Here is a 16472-nt window from a genome sequence, read left to right as displayed (position 1 = left end):
CTGTTAATCAAAATCAAAAACAAACCAGCAGAATCTCACAATCACATTTATGCTGTCCGTTTTACTTCAAATAAATGAACATAAAAAATCACAATATTTCATAATGCTTTGCTATCATTGCAAAATGAAAGCGTACCGTAAACAGCAGAACCGCGACCCAGATCAATCACACAGCAGCAGCAGAAAATCATAACCACTTATCTGCTTACCTGATCTATATCCGTGTGTTGTCCCATTAGGGATATAATCCACTTTATATAAGACCATCTTGTATGTTTCCAGAATATATAAATCCATACCCAACTGTTTTATCCACCAAACTAATGAAAACTATTGTAGATCATTTATTCTCTCGGTTTTCCCGGTAAAAACCTTAAATTGGTGATTCGTTCACTAAACTGTCATTTATACAACAACCAATGAAGAAAGAGACTGAAATTCTGCTCAGAATCTGAATTCTGAAGCTCTGAGGTTAATACATCTGAATCTCTTCACCAAATGAACCGATTCATAGAGTTGTTTATGCCGGATCAAACAGCCTTACAGTTTAGCCACCACAGTGCTACATGTTTGCGCAGGTCTGATGTCAAGTTTTTTTATTGTTTACTTTTTTTTTTTTTACTCAATAACGGATGTTATTTAAAATGTAGTGAATTACAATTCTTAATACAAAACATACTAAAGTAAAAGTAAAATTACAGGTTGTAAAATCTACTTTAAAAAGTACAAGTACGCGAAAAAACTACTCAATTATAGTAACACGAGTAAATGTAATTCGTTACTTTCCACCTCTGCTCATTTCTTAAACAACCATGTCAAAAGACACATCCTGTGGTCGTGGAAAAGATGTTAATCTATTTCAGAAGGGTCAAATTATTGGCATGCATCAAGCAGAGAAAACATCTAAGGGGATTGCTGAAACTACTAAAATCGGGTTAAGAACTGGGTAAGAAGAGAGGTGGCTGAAGTGATGCACCCATCATGCCTAGTGCCTACCGTACAAGCCTGTGGGGGCAGTGCTATGATCTGGGGTTGCTGCAGTTGATCAGGTCTGGGTTTAGCAATGTTATGTGCCCAAAGAATGAGGTCAGCTGACTACTTGAATATACTGAACGACCAGGTTATTCCATCAATGGATTTTTTCTTCCCTGATGGCACGAGCATATTCCAAGATGACAATGCCAGGATTCATCAGGCTGAAATTGTGAAAGAGTGGTTCAGGGAGCATGAGACATCATTTTCACACATGGATTGGCCACCACAGAGCCCAGACCTGAACCCCATTGAGAATCTTTGGGATGTGCTGGAGAAGACTTTGCGCAGTGGTCCAAATCTCCCATCATCAATACAAGATCTTTGGGAAAAATTAATGCAACTCTGGACAGAAATAAATGTTGTGACATTGCAGAAGCTTGTGGAAACGATGCCACAGTGAATGCGCGCCGTAATCAAAGCTAAAGGCGGTCCAAAGAAATATTAGAGTGTGTGACCTTTTTTTTGGCCAGGCAGTGTATTTTTTATATACTTTTTCTTTTTATACGTTTAGACCTTAATATTTAAGGACTTAATTGTTGTGTATTTTTCACCGTTTTAGTATGTGTATGTGACAGCATATGCTTCTTGTTTCTTTTTTCCGAGGAGTTGCACCGAAAATGTTGTATTTTTTATATACAATGACAATAAAGGCATTCATTGATTCATTATTCTAAAACATGAAAGCAGATACCCTGGACTGTTAAAGAAATAAAGTAATACTTCAATCAAAAATGGGAAAAATTTTAACTTTTACAACTACAACAATTGTTGTCCTCATTTGTCAACAGATTAGAGCGCATTGTTAAAGAGAAAGCTGATGTAACACAGTGGTACACATGTCCCTATCCCAACTCTGGAATGAGTTGCATTAAATAAAAGCCGATTAGTTCAAACATTAAACATTACATATTGCAATAAAAATAATTTGAAAATTGTTAATTTGTTTGAACCTTTATGTAGGTAACAAAAGTACAAAGCAATGACTTTCAATGTTTTGGTTAACTTGATTGTATTTTGTAAATTTAAAAACATTTTAAATTTGATGACCGCAAACAGCTTCAAAAAATTTGGGACAGGGGCCAAATTCTTATTGGTTTGAAACCAATTTTTAAAAGGTTTATAGAATCCTTTAGTAACATTGTTTTGCACATTTCGCAATAAGCATGTGAAGTTGGTAAAAGCCACAACTGCCTTGGTATAGGGATGCATCTGTGCCCACAGCATGGGTGACTTGGATATGTGTGAAATTAGAAAAATACAGGCTGCAAAACAAAGCAACAACTGTTCCTGGAATTCATTCTGGGTAAATCACAAAAAAGAAACCACAATTTTTTTTAACATGACCCTCTAGCCGTGAGCACATGAAGCATAAACCTCAGGCCTTAGCTCTGAAAAGCTTTTGAAATGTGCTTGCAATGCAGAAAAAAAAGTGTTAACAAATCAAAAGAAAGTTGGGACAGTATGGAAAATGTAAATAAAATTAAAACACAGTGTTCCTTACATTTACTTTGGCTTAAACCCAAAATATTTCATGTTTTGTCTGCTCAACTTAATTTCATTTATAAGATAAGATTCCTTTATTGATCCCCATGGGGGAAATTCGAGTGTTACAGCAGCTCTAGTACAGTATAAGTGCAGTAAATAAGAGTAAATAGAGTAGAATAAAATAAAAATAAAATAAAAATTATAAACAAATATTAACTATGAAATGTAATTACTATTATACAGCAGTATGACAGTTACAACTACATAATAAAACACTATATATTCTATACGTAACTATATACATAAGTGTGTAGGCTGAAATGTCCAGTCCAGTGCTGGGAAAAGGGGGGGGGGGGGGTCTTTGAGTTATTTTATGGGGGGCTGGCTTGTTGGTGTGAGGACAGCCTGTGTATTCTGCTATAGTCTGATGGCAGTTGGCACAAAAGAATACTTGAAGCGCTCCGCCTTGCTCTGTGGTGGGATTAGCCTATAACTAAAAGAACTGCCCAGCCGCCATAGTCCCTCATTAAAAGAGTGAGGAGGATTGTTCAGGATTGCCCTAATTTTGTCCTTTATCCTCTTCTCACACCACCTCCAGACTGTCCAGCTTTGATTTTTAGATTTGTTAATGTACCTCCATTCTTACATTACAGGCCTGCAACACATTCCAAAAAAGTTGGGACGGGGGCAACATAGGGCTAGTAATGAGCTGAAAAAACTAAATAATGATGTGATTCCAAACAGGTGATTGTCGGTACAAAAGCAGCATCCAGGAAAGGCTTTGATGTCTTTGGTGAGTCTTTGATGAGCAAAGATGGCCAGAGGATCTCCAGTATGTTAACCATGTCCAGAAGCGGCGTAGTCTCTGGGCTCAGAGGCATCTGGGATGGACCATCACACAGTGGAAATGTGTATTGTGGTCAGATGAATCAGCATTCCAGGTCTTTCTTGGAAAAAAATGGACGCCGTGTGCTCCGGACCAACGACAAAAAGGACCATCCAGATTGTTATCAGCAACAAGTCCAAAAGCCAGGGTCTGTCATGGTATGGGGCTGTGTCAGTGTCCTTGGCAAAGGTAATTTACACTTCTGTGATGGCAGCATTAATGAAGAAAAGTACATTAAGATCTTAGAGCAACATATGCTGCCTTTAAGACGTCATCTTTTCCAGGGACGTCTATGCAGTATTTAACAAGACAATGCAAACCACATGCTGCGCACATTAAAAAGGCATGGCTGCAAAAAAAGAGGGTACATGTACTGGACTGGCCTGCCTGCAGTTCTGTCCTGTCCCCAATAGAAAATGTGTTGAGAATTTTGAAACAAAAATAAAAAAAAAAGTTTGCAGGAAGAATGGGACAAAATGAAACCCGAAACACTAAAACCCTTGGTATCTCGGTGCCAAAACGGCTTTTAAGTGTGGAAAAAGGAAAGGATAGCATTACAAAGCGGTAAATGCTTTAGTGAAATATAAGTCAAAGTAAATGTAAGAAACTCTGTGCTTTTTTATTATTTGCATTGTCCATGCTGTTCCAACTTTTTCTGATTTGGGGTTGTATATAAAATACATTTATTTTTACTTTTATTTCATTGCAGACAGAATGAACCCAAGATATTTCATGTTTTGTCTAGTCTACTTAATTTCAATTGTTAATATACATCCATTCATGCATTTCAGGCCTGCAATACATTCCAAATGGTTGGGACAATAAAGCATTTACCACTTTATAATGTTGCTATTTCTTCTCACAACACTTGAAAGATATTTTGGCACAGAGTATATCAAGCAATGAAGAGAGTTATTTTGTCCCATTCCTCCTGCAAACTCTTCTTCAGGTATGCAGTAGTACGTGTTATCATCATCACATTTTTTGTTTTATAATTCTGCACACATTTTCTATTGGAAAGAGGTCTAGACTGCAGTCATCCCAGTCCAGAACCCAGTCTGAGGCATCAGAGACCATGCATATTGAACTTAGACTTGCACTTTTGCCCTTTACACACAAAAAATCCTGCAGATTCCCTGAATTGTTTGATGATATCATGCAATAGAGAAGGAGAAATATGCAAATCCCTTCAAATCTTCCGTTGAGAAACATTGTTCGACCTATTGTGTTGTGGGTAGTGCTTTTGTTCCAAATCATGATTACATTCATCTGTTGATATCACTTGTCTGAAATCACATCTTTATTTTTTATTATTATTTATTTATTTTATATTATATTTATATTTTATATTATCTTTATATATCTAGCCTTAAATTGCCCACATCTCTACTTTTTTCCTGGGATGTGTTGCGGGCTTGAAACGCAGGAATTGGACCTTTGACTTACAAATTTAATTGGTTCCGAAGGGCTGTTCTTAAGTCAAAATGTTCGTTAGTTAAACCTATTTTTCCCATAAGAAATAATGTAAATAGAATTAATCCGTGCCAGACCTCCCAAACCACTCCCTTACCTAACCTTTCTAATGTCTTAAATGTAGAGATGGAACGATCGATCGGCTATAAATCGAAATCGGCCGAATTTTAATCAAAATATGCGATCGGCCGATATTTCCCAAATGTAGCCGATCCGATCGTGTGATATATTAAGATCATGTTAAGCTTAACAGCTCAGTGAATTGATCCAGACTTTGAGCTACAAAGCACCAACAATCACATCACCATTCATCAACCATTGTACAGAAACCATTGTGAAAGCTCTTCACGACCTAAAATAACATAATTAACGTTGTGCATCATACATACGATGCAATTTTGCTGATTGAAATATTTACTTTAAAAAGATAATACAACCCGGTCACATCTGAGCCGATTCTATGAGCAAATTATTCAAATTCGTGGTTCACTTTGGTAAATTGTAAGCGGTTTTTGCTTTTGATGTAAATGAGAGCAGAAAACGTTACAGAGCCAATCAGAGGCAAAAGTTTATTCATTACCAAATTCGTTAGTTCAGGATCATCTGCTGAACTTTTAGGATCATCAGAAAACTTTTAGCTCCACAGACAGAACGAGTCTGACTCGGTTACCGCTCTGTGGTAATAGCAGTTTAATTAAGCTTTTTAATGTAAGAGAGTCACATAAAATGTTCTGTAGTAGCTGGTGTTTATTTAAAACCGCAGCATTAATTAATAACAGTAAAAACGGAGAGATAACTGAGAGGAGAAACTTACGCTTCGCTTAAAATGAATCGACTCGTGAATCACTTATATCGATACTGTGAACAGATCATCTCTCTTAAAGACACACACACACACCGTTGCTTTCGTCACCGGTTTATCTTCACTGTGAGCTCTTTTTAAGGTTTTTTCAGACTGAACTGGATAACATAAACATGCGTGTGTGTGTGGTCAGTTAGACTAATGAAATATGTCACCTGTGGGTGACAAAATTGTTTGATTTACTTTGTTTATTTACTGCAAATTTTGCGCAAAAAATTGCATGTTGCACCCGAATCGGAATCGACTATCGGCCGATCGCCCTGAAAGGAGATCGGAGATCGAAATCGGTGCCAAAAACCACGATCGGTACATCTCTACTTAAATGGTCTTTTTTGTTATAAAGACAAGTATATTTTCCCTTAAATCTTAAATTATAGAATAGACATTCCTGTAATGAACAATAATAAACAACAATACACAGTAGTACTGTACATAAAAAACACCACATTTCAGTACAGTACGTGTGCTGTACCATACACCATAATAAATTTCCTTCTTTTTTTTAAAAATGTATCTACCAGAAATAACAATAACTCTCCTATTTCTCTATTATCTCCTTCTTTATTTCAATAGTATTGTATTTTGTAGGTGTAATTGCACGAAAGAAAGATTACTTTACTCAGCCGGTTTCCTTCTTCTTTCTTATTCACTTTCTTTCCTGTCCACTCAGTCTGATACACATTGACATCTACTGGCATGAGTAATTACACCACAACAAATAGTAATAGATCTTTTCAGTTTCTCAGCACCTTCTTTGGGGTAATTTTAATATAGAATTTTACAAAATATAAAGAAAACACCGAAAAAAACACTGTTTGCTGTCCGAATGCTTGCTTACTGTATGTACAGTGTATATATATACAGGTCCTTCTCAAAAAATTAGCATATTGTGATTAAGTTCATTATTTTCCATAATGTAATGATAAAAATTAAACTTTCATATATTTTAGATTCATTGCACACCAACTGAAATATTTCAGGTCTTTTATTGTTTTAATACTGATGATTTTGGCATACAGCTCATGAAAACCCAAAATTCCTATCTCAAAAAATTAGCATATTTCATCCGACCAATAAAAGAAAAGTGTTTTTAATACAAAAAAAGTCAACCTTCAAATAATTATGTTCAGTTATGCACTCAATACTTGGTCGGGAATCCTTTTGCAGAAATGACTGCTTCAATGCGGCGTGGCATGGAGGCAATCAGCCTGTGGCACTGCTGAGGTGTTATGGAGGCCCAGGATGCTTCGATAGCGGCCTTAAGCTCATCCAGAGTGTTGGGTCTTGTGTCTCTCAACTTTCTCTTCACAATATCCCACAGATTCTCTATGGGGTTCAGGTCAGGAGAGTTGGCAGGCCAATTGAGCACAGTAATACCATGGTCAGTAAACCATTCACCAGTGGTTTTGGCACTGTGAGCAGGTGCCAGGTCGTGCTGAAAAATGAAATCTTCATCTCCATAAAGCTTTTCAGCAGATGGAAGCATGAAGTGCTCCAAAATCTCCTGATAGCTAGCTGCATTGACCCTGCCCTTGATAAAACACAGTGGACCAACACCAGCAGCTGACATGGCACCCCAGACCATCACTGACTGTGGGTACTTGACACTGGACTTCAGGCATTTTGGCATTTCCTTCTCCCCAGTCTTCCTCCAGACTCTGGCACCTTGATTTCCGAATGACATGCAAAATTTGCTTTCATCCGAAAACAGTACTTTGGACCACTGAGCAACAGTCCAGTGCTGCTTCTCTGTAGCCCAGGTCAGGCGCTTCTGCCGCTGTTTCTGGTTCAAAAGTGGCTTGACCTGGGGAATGCGGCACCTGTAGCCCATTTCCTGCACACGCCTGTGCACGGTGGCTCTGGATGTTTCTACTCCAGACTCAGTCCACTGCTTCCGCAGGTCCCCCAAGGTCTGGAATCGGCCCTTCTCCACAATCTTCCTCAGGGTCCGGTCACCTCTTCTCGTTGTGCAGCGTTTTCTGCCACACTTTTTCCTTCCCACAGACTTCCCACTGAGGTGCCTTGATACAGCACTCTGGGAACAGCCTATTCGTTCAGAAATTTCTTTCTGTGTCTTACCCTCTTGCTTGAGGGTGTCAATGATGGCCTTCTGGACAGCAGTCAGGTCGGCAGTCTTACCCATGATTGCAGTTTTGAGTAATGAACCAGGCTGGGAGTTTTTAAAAGCCTCAGGAATCTTTTGCAGGTGTTTAGAGTTAATTCGTTGATTCAGATGATTAGGTTAATAGCTCGTTTAGAGAACCTTTTCATGATATGCTAATTTTTTGAGATAGGAATTTTGGGTTTTCATGAGCTGTATGCCAAAATCATCAGTATTAAAACAATAAAAGACCTGAAATATTTCAGTTGGTGTGCAATGAATCTAAAATATATGAAAGTTTAATTTTTATCATTACATTATGGAAAATAATGAACTTTATCACAATATGCAAATTTTTTGAGAAGGACCTGTATATATATATATATATATATATATATATATATATATATATATATATATATATATATATATATATATATATATATATATATATATATATATAGAGAGAGAGAGAGAGAGAGAGAGAGAGAGAGAGAGAGAGAGAGAGAGAGAGAGAGAGAGAGAGAGAGAGAGAGAGAGAGAGAGAGAGAGAGAGAGAGAGAGACGGTCGGAGTCAACTTGTTTGTGATGTCACGTGTTTTGCGAATTTCGGTTCGTAATCCGAAATATGTTCATACGTTCGTATGGTAAACGGTTCATAACTCAAGGGTCTACTGTAACAAGAAAATAAATGTTGTCAAGACAAAACATGAAATATCTTGGGTTCATACTGTCTGCAGTGAAATAAAAGTCATGGCATTTTTTATTTGCATTTTCCATACAGTTCCAACATTTTTTTTTATTTAGGGTTTTAGAATGAAGTAAAGGGACTGTTTTACGAGGTACAATAAAATAATGGCATAAGATATCTGTGTATATTTCATAAGACTCAAGGTGCACAGAGTAGAACACAGCACAACATTTATTACATAGTGCTGTAGTTGAAAGATTTTTTGTATAGGTAAATGCATCAAGTTTTCAAAGAGAGAGAGAAAAAAAAAGAGTATTAATAACTGGTTGTGTACTGGAAAATAAGGGTCCAGTCACCAAACAAGGATAAACTCAGGACCTTCCAGTCACTGATTAGAAAAAATTCCACATCGTGCACAAGACATAATGTAAATAGTTTGGAGCTGACTTGCACTGAGCCTGTTGCTGCTAAATGTGACAATCATTTAGGCTTGTGGGGGGGGGGGGGTTACTGGGTAATGAAGCATTTTTTCATTGTTCCTCTACATTTTATAAAACACAGAATCTAAATCTAAAACACATCAAATAATTTAGCACTTTAAATAATCAGGAGGGGGCAAATCATTATTGGAATTAAGCTTTTTTTGTGTAATTAAGCATTACACTACACAAAATCTAATGAAATTTTATCTTCACCCTAGAAAACTATCAGATCTGAAAATGTGTCTTACACACACACACACACCTACAAACACACCTACAACCCTACCTGCCTTCCGTAGCCAGCAGTGCTCCTTCCTCCTCAAGTCTCTTGCTCTTGAATGCACAGTCCTCGAGAAGCACCTCGCGCCTGCGTTTAATTGCGTGCAGCCAATCAACTCCCTCCGTTTCCTCATTATACATTACTTCTTCTGACTCTGCCTGAAACTGCTGCACTGCTGTCTTAGAAACCTTTTCTCCAACCTTCCTTTTCCAGCCAAATGAATCCATTCTGTCCAGGATGACAACACTGTCATTTCAAAATGTTTTAGAAAAGTTTAAAAAGCAAGTCTTAATATTTATGAAGAATCTGTTCAGACATTCAAATAATTAATCAAAAATCTCAATAAAAGTAAGGGTGGAAGGAGTAGTAATTGGTCATGTGTGAGAGACTGTGGTTATAGTCCAGATTTAGCACCATCTGATTTCCACCTTTTTGGACCAAAGCTTTAAGGGAAAAAAGGTTTTTATGTGATGATGATGTGAAAGCAGCGGTGCATCAGTGGCTACGCACTCAACCAAAAACATTTTTTGCTGATGGCATAAAAAAGTTGGGAAAAATGCTTCAGAAGGTCACTATGTAAAAAAGTGATGTCATTTGTTTGTGAAATTTTTAATCAAAACAGTTTAAAATAAAGTGCAGAAACATTTTGAAGAACCTTTATAAATACAATTAACAGGCAGTAACAAAATATATATATATTAGGACACCCCATGAGAACCTTTGTCTTTTTGAACATATTTAAACATATGGACATTTGAGCTTTACTTGAACAGTATTGAGCTTATATAACTAAACAAATAAAACTGAAAAAAAAAAATACTTTTAAACTCAAGTTGTAAAATGTAATGAACAAAAATAGAAATTTATTGTGAGGAAAAAGTTAGGACACTATGCCCTAATAGCTGTTTTTTTTCCCCTTTGGCTGAAATAACCTCAATTAGCCATTTCCTATAACCATCTACCAGTCTCTGACATTGACTGGGAGAAAGTTTTTCACACTTCATGCAGAATTTCTTCAGCTGTGTGAGGTTTGAGGGGTTTCTTGCATGCACAGCCCGTTTCAAATCACCCCACAGCATCTCAATAAGATTAAGATCCGAGCTTTGACTTGGCCATTCCAGAACTCTCCATTTCTTTCTTTTGAGCCATTCCTTGGTGGATTTACTGGAATGTTTTGAGTCGTTGTCATGTTGCATGGTCCACCTCTACTTCTGATTCATCTGTCCAAAGCACACTGTTCCTGAAGTCCTGGTCTTTGTCTAGGTGTTCTCAGGCAAACTTTATTTATCTTGTGCAGTCTCTTTCTGATAGTAGATGCATGTACCTTGCTATCAACTGTGGCAAGAGCTAGCTGTAGGTCCCGTGATGAGGATTATTGGAGACTTCTTTACGCATCTTGCAGTCTGCTCTTGGGCAGGAACTTGCTAGGACGGCCTGAGTTGGCCATGTTGGCAGTTGTTTTATATGTTCACCACTTGTAAATTATTTTCCGGACAGTGGAATGGCTAATTTCTAATTGTTTTGAGATTTTGTTAAATCCCTTTCCAGACTCATATGCACCTACAACCTTCTTTCTGAAGTCCTCAGAGAGCTCTTTAGATTTCACCATGGTGATACCACTCACTTCAACAATCAAAAGCAAACCAAACTAATGTCTGAGGTTTAAATAAAACTCCAATGTCCTCTAACAATGGTCTAATCATTGTAGCTGATTTGGTGCACTGGATTCTAATTTTAGACATTTTAAGTAGTAATAAATGTGGGGGTGTCCTAACTTACTCACAATAAATTTCTATTTTTGTTCATTACAACTTGTGTTTAAAAGTAATTTTTTAACATTTTTTGATAAGTTATGTAAGCTCCATCTCTCAATACCGTTCAAATGAATCTCAAATGTCCATATGTTTAAATATGTTCAAAAAGACAAAGGTTTTCATGGGGTGTCCTAACTTTTTCACATGACTGTATATATATATATATATATATATACCCCCCCCCACTTTTGTGTTCTTTGTGATGACCAGATTTTTCCCCAAATTCAATCACAGTTTCATTATGATTTTAAAAATACATTCATAAATACATAATTAAATACAAAACAGAAAACAACAACAACTTATATACGCATATATGGCATACTTAGGTATACAATACAATGCTACACATGTTTTATAGGTTTTATGTTCTCTTATTAATGTCGTTGAATAACATAAATAAAATCCTAAATAAAATAAAATAATAAAATCGTCAGAATTCCACTTTAGTTTTGTGTACTTACCAACACTAGACAGCTAGGTGTAAATAAAAAATGAACAAATATATGATGTAGTATTTTAAAGTAGCACGATATTTTGTTAATACTGCCATTTCACAATTACACAATCCCTACATAATATTGCTGATTTTGAAACCAGCTGCTAGTCTGTTTGACCTGGAAACCATTGGACACTTCATAAGCAACCCCTAATTTGATTCAGTTCAGTTTTCAAAACCTATTTGATTCAATTTTCAAAACCTTAAACACTTCTGGAGTACTGTTCCCAAGTTCCTAACTTATGACAGTGCAGCAAAATTACATCCTAAAGTGTTAGGATAAGGACAACAAAGAAAAACGTGTTACTGCAAAACACTTTCAGGATGACCTGATAAATGCTGGACTAAATGTGTCAGAGGCAACCACAAGAAGATCAGTTAACAACCAAGGCGATTTATACTAATAGCACAGAATATTTTTGTTTCTTTGTGTATTAGGACTTTAACGTCATGTTTTACACTTTGGTTAGATTCATGACAGGACAGGTTAAACAAGATTCATCCATTTAAATTTAATGTCAAACATCATCACAGCCAATTTTGTATCTCCAATTCAACAAACTTTTTGGACCGTGGGAGAAAACCCACACAGACACTGGGAGAGCATACAAACTCACTATAGAAAAGACCCGGACCACTCCACCTGGAAATCAAACTCAAGATCTTTTTGATGTGAGGCGACAGTACTGCCCACTGAGCCACCGTGCCACCCTTAATTTTAAAATAGAGGAGGCATTCTGAATGCACTAATTAAAAGCCAGGTGCAAAGCATGATAAACCTTAGCCTGATTGACAACCTCTTTACAGAAAACAGTTCTACTTTACAGCTGATTACTACAAATGCAGGAGAAGTGTCTGCATGTATTTTTTGTGTTGAGGCGTGTGTGTGTCATTTTGGGATTGTACATAATTAATATTAAGACATAAATCCAGAGAGACTTACAGAAGTGCTTCCACAGAAAACATTTCTCCACTCTAGTTTAAGTAGACAACAGTCCAAGAATACAAATCTACTGAAACTCTGTTTCAAAGTTCAAAACTTAACCTAAGTGCTTAGTAAAGAAGAAATCTAAAGGGTTGTGGGAAAGTAAGGAAAGGATTAAAATACTTTTATTTCATTACTTTTTATTTCTTATTATAGCATTCTTTTTTCATTTCATGTCTATTAACTGCTTTATCCTAGTCAGTCATGTCAAATATTTGGAGCAGGGTATTTTCAGCACTAACACTGGAATGAAACCTAAAGTGATCTGTGTGAGAGGAGGATTGCAATACTTTTGTCTTTTTTTTTAAATTTCATATAGTTTTAAAATACTGTATAAATAATAATAAACAACTGTATAACAAATTGACCCATAGTAAGCACTTATAGAAAACAGTCTACACTGATAGGCCAAAACATTGAAATTACCCTCCAAAATAGAGCAAGGCAATGACTATTTCATAACAGTTGTGAATGTCACAGTAAGGAATATATCAGATGTTGGGCTGATGGTATTTACTCATAGTATACATATTAAATCCAACAGATACGCATAAGGCATAAATATCTTTGTGACCTGGCCAAATCATTTATTTAGTTCCCTTTCACACATAGTGAAAAAACGGCATCATGAGACGCATTAAACTACTAGCCAATATTATATATATATATAACAAATATGAATGTAATAAGACGATGCACAGTCTCTTTATTTACGAGCTCAGAAGGACCAAATGAGAGCCGACCTCTCCTCAACAGCCATGGCACGTACAATACTTAGTAATCCGGTGACTACAATCTACAGTATACTGACTTACTTCTAGGGCGCGGAAAATTAAAACTGAACATATTAGTAAAATCAGATATACGCTAAAGCGTGCACATGTCCCCAGTTGAACCATAATACCATAACACCACTTTACTCAGCAACAGTCCTTCGCATTCTGTAGCACTGTACATTTTTTTCAGGTGACTTTGCATTTAGTATGTATAACTTTAAAAAAATCTCTGTAAACCGCTAGTAAAGGCTAGCTCTGTAGCGAAGTGCAGGTCAGGTAAACCAACAAGGAGGCATATCCGCCCCATAATGCACCGCTCTGTTTACATCTGGTCCCCAAGCCCTGTAGTGTGGCCCTGTTGTGCAAAACACAAATATACCTACATGGTAACTGCCAAAATATATTGTACACACATTTAAAAGATACTTTAAATTAATTTTGACAGACAATTGTTTCCTTAAATGAGCATTTGCGGTCAGGTAGTAATGCAACGCTTTCAAAATGTCGAGCACTAACGAATTATTGTAGCTTTGTCGAGTTTAACACAACGACAATAAATCAGCAATAAAGTATGTAAATTTAGGATCATCCACTGCTAATTAATTAATAATCAAACTTGCATGCATATAACGGTAAAACAACTTACATTTTCGTATTAGCGACTCTCCTGGCTTTTTTCGTTCTTCTTTTGTAAATTCATGGCAGGTTGGCACGCCAACATTAAGATGCATTACTGCGGCCAGCTGGACTGGAGCATAAATGCATCAAAATAGATGAGTCATACACCGATCAGCCATAACATTAAAACCACCTCCTTGTTTCTACACTCACTGTCCATTTTATCAGCTCCACTTACCATGTAGGAGCACTTTGTAGTTCTTCAATTACTGACTGTAGTCCATCTGTTTCTCTGCATGCTTTGTTAGCCCCCTTTCATGCTGTTCTTTAATGGTCAGGACCACTACAGAGTAGGTATTATTTAGGTGGTGGGTCATTCTCAGCACTGCAGTAACAATTACATGATGGTGGTGTGTTAGTGTGTGTTGTGCTGGTATGAATGGATTATACACAGCAGCCCTGATGGAGTTTTTAAACACATCACTGTCACTGCTGTACTGAGAATAGTCCTGTGACCACTGATGAAGGTCTAGAAGATGACAAACTCAAACAGCAGCAATAGATGAGCGATCGTCTCTGACTTTACATCTACAAGGTGGACCAACCAGGTAGGAGTGTCTAATAGAGTGGACAGTGAGTAGACACGGTATTTAAAAACTCCATCAGTGCTGCTGTGTATAATCCACTCATACCAGCACAACACACACTAACACACCACCACCATGTCATTGTCACTGCAGTGCTGAGAATGATCCACCACCTAAATAATACCTGCTCTGTGGTGGTCCTGTAGGGGTCCTGACCATTGAAGAACAGCATGAAAGGGGGCTAACAAAGCATGCAGAGAAACAGATGGACTACAGGCAGTAATTGTAGAAGTGCTTCTACATTGTAAATGGAGCTGATAAAATGGACAGTGAGTGTAGAAACTAGGAGGTGGTTTTAATGTTATGGCTGATCAGTGTATTGTCATAGTTTAATCGTTCGATCTACAGTACAGCCCCGGTTCTGGACTGCTTTGCTTGGGGGGGGGGGGCAGTAAAACCTAATGAGGGGGCATGTTGATAGTCATGTTTTTGAAGCCAGAAATATATTCAAGGCTTGATTTGTGCATGAATGATGACAGCCAAGCTATTGATACTGGCTTAAAGTGATGTATGAGGTAAAGAAATAAAAATGCATGTTTTCGAACTTAAACGTAAAACCCAATGATTAAAAAATACATGTTGATTATGTAAATGGAGAAAAAAGATTATCTAATTGTATTTCATTTTAATATGCCCCCTTAATTAAATTGCCATTACTAATAGAACAACTCTATTTCTTGAAAGGCTTTAATACAAATTTAAGTCAAAGCTGACAAATGTACCTACACACAGACTGAGAATATTCAAACGTGGAAATAGGAATGAATGAGAATATTTATATTATTGGGAAATTAAAATATAAAGAAAACAAAAGAATACTAATTCTGTAAAAAAAAAGTGTTTACCAGTATACCTGCCTCTCGCTCACACTAACAGAACATATACTGCCGAACTGAACTGTTTGGGGCAGTCTGCCGATTTTTATATGACTCAAAGAGCCAATCAGGAATAAGCAAGGAAATATCTTCACACTGTAAAACAAAATGCATTTTTGTGATTGGTTCAGAGATAATTTTAAAAATAGCCGTTGCTTGCATTGTGCTTGGGGGGGCAAAGACACAATTTGGGGGGGCAATGCCCCCCCCAGCCCCCCCCCCCCCCCCCCCCCCCCCCCCCCGCTAGCGCCGGCCCTGCTACAGTATATTGTATTTAGTGTTAAATTTAACAGTTCTGTTTGGTTTAAGTTAAATATGTTTGAAGATTGTGTAATTGTAGTGAGTGCAGTTTAACAACCTGAAGGTTTGCAGTTAAACCACTAACTTTATTCTCAAAACACTATTATTAACATTATAATTATTACTGTTTATATTGTTGTTGTTATTATTATTATTAATATTACGATTATCAGTAGTAGCATGAAATATTGCCACAAATGACCATCTGCACAGTTCAAGCACCACAGGTCAGTATATGTCTAGAAGATATATTATAAAATAGTCAAGAGTTTTAATTATGTATGATTGTGTGTGAAGTGTTAAATGTGTGTGAGTAAGCCAGCACTGGGCCACAAAAGTGTGTTTGTGTGTGTAAGCATGTTTGAGTGTATTAGCAGTGGGTGCTTGTGCATGCATGCATGATGTGTGCATAATGTGTGTATAGGTAAAAATAGCCGTATAGTATGTGTATATGTAGACCATATGTGGGTGTGTTCTGAAGGGTGTGAATATGTATGGGATATGTTAGAATGAGAGTGTATGTGTGTTTGAGTTAGAACCCTTTTAAATTACCTGAATTTCTATTACAAATAAAAAAGTTGTCTGATTATTATTTAAGTAAGACAAACACAAGCTTTCTTAACTTACAACACAAACAATTGTACTGTTTATGTATTTTATTGA

The 16472-nt window shown here is 36.9% G+C and overlaps 1 protein-coding gene across 2 annotated transcripts in view; it reads right to left on the bottom strand.

The window, feature by feature from the left end:
- Positions 1-16472, bottom strand: part of ttc33 (tetratricopeptide repeat domain 33) — a 62151-nt gene that overhangs the window by 36581 nt on the left and 9098 nt on the right. The window contains exons 1-2 of one of the 2 annotated variants that reach the window (XM_062988420.1): positions 14016-14062; positions 9302-9523 (exon numbers count right to left, since the gene is read on the bottom strand). In XM_062988420.1, the coding sequence (XP_062844490.1) occupies positions 9302-9522 (221 nt within the window). In that variant the 5' untranslated portion in view covers position 9523; positions 14016-14062. Of the gene's footprint in view, positions 1-9301; positions 9524-14015; positions 14063-16472 lie in introns of those variants that run through there. The other variant, XM_062988419.1, reaches the window with a different exon arrangement.

Source organism: Trichomycterus rosablanca, chromosome 26 (genome assembly GCF_030014385.1).
Source record: "Trichomycterus rosablanca isolate fTriRos1 chromosome 26, fTriRos1.hap1, whole genome shotgun sequence".
NCBI classification, from domain to species: Eukaryota; Metazoa; Chordata; class Actinopteri; order Siluriformes; family Trichomycteridae; genus Trichomycterus; species Trichomycterus rosablanca.
Note: the sequence above shows the minus strand (reverse complement) of the source record. Positions and strands in the feature narration are given on the sequence as shown.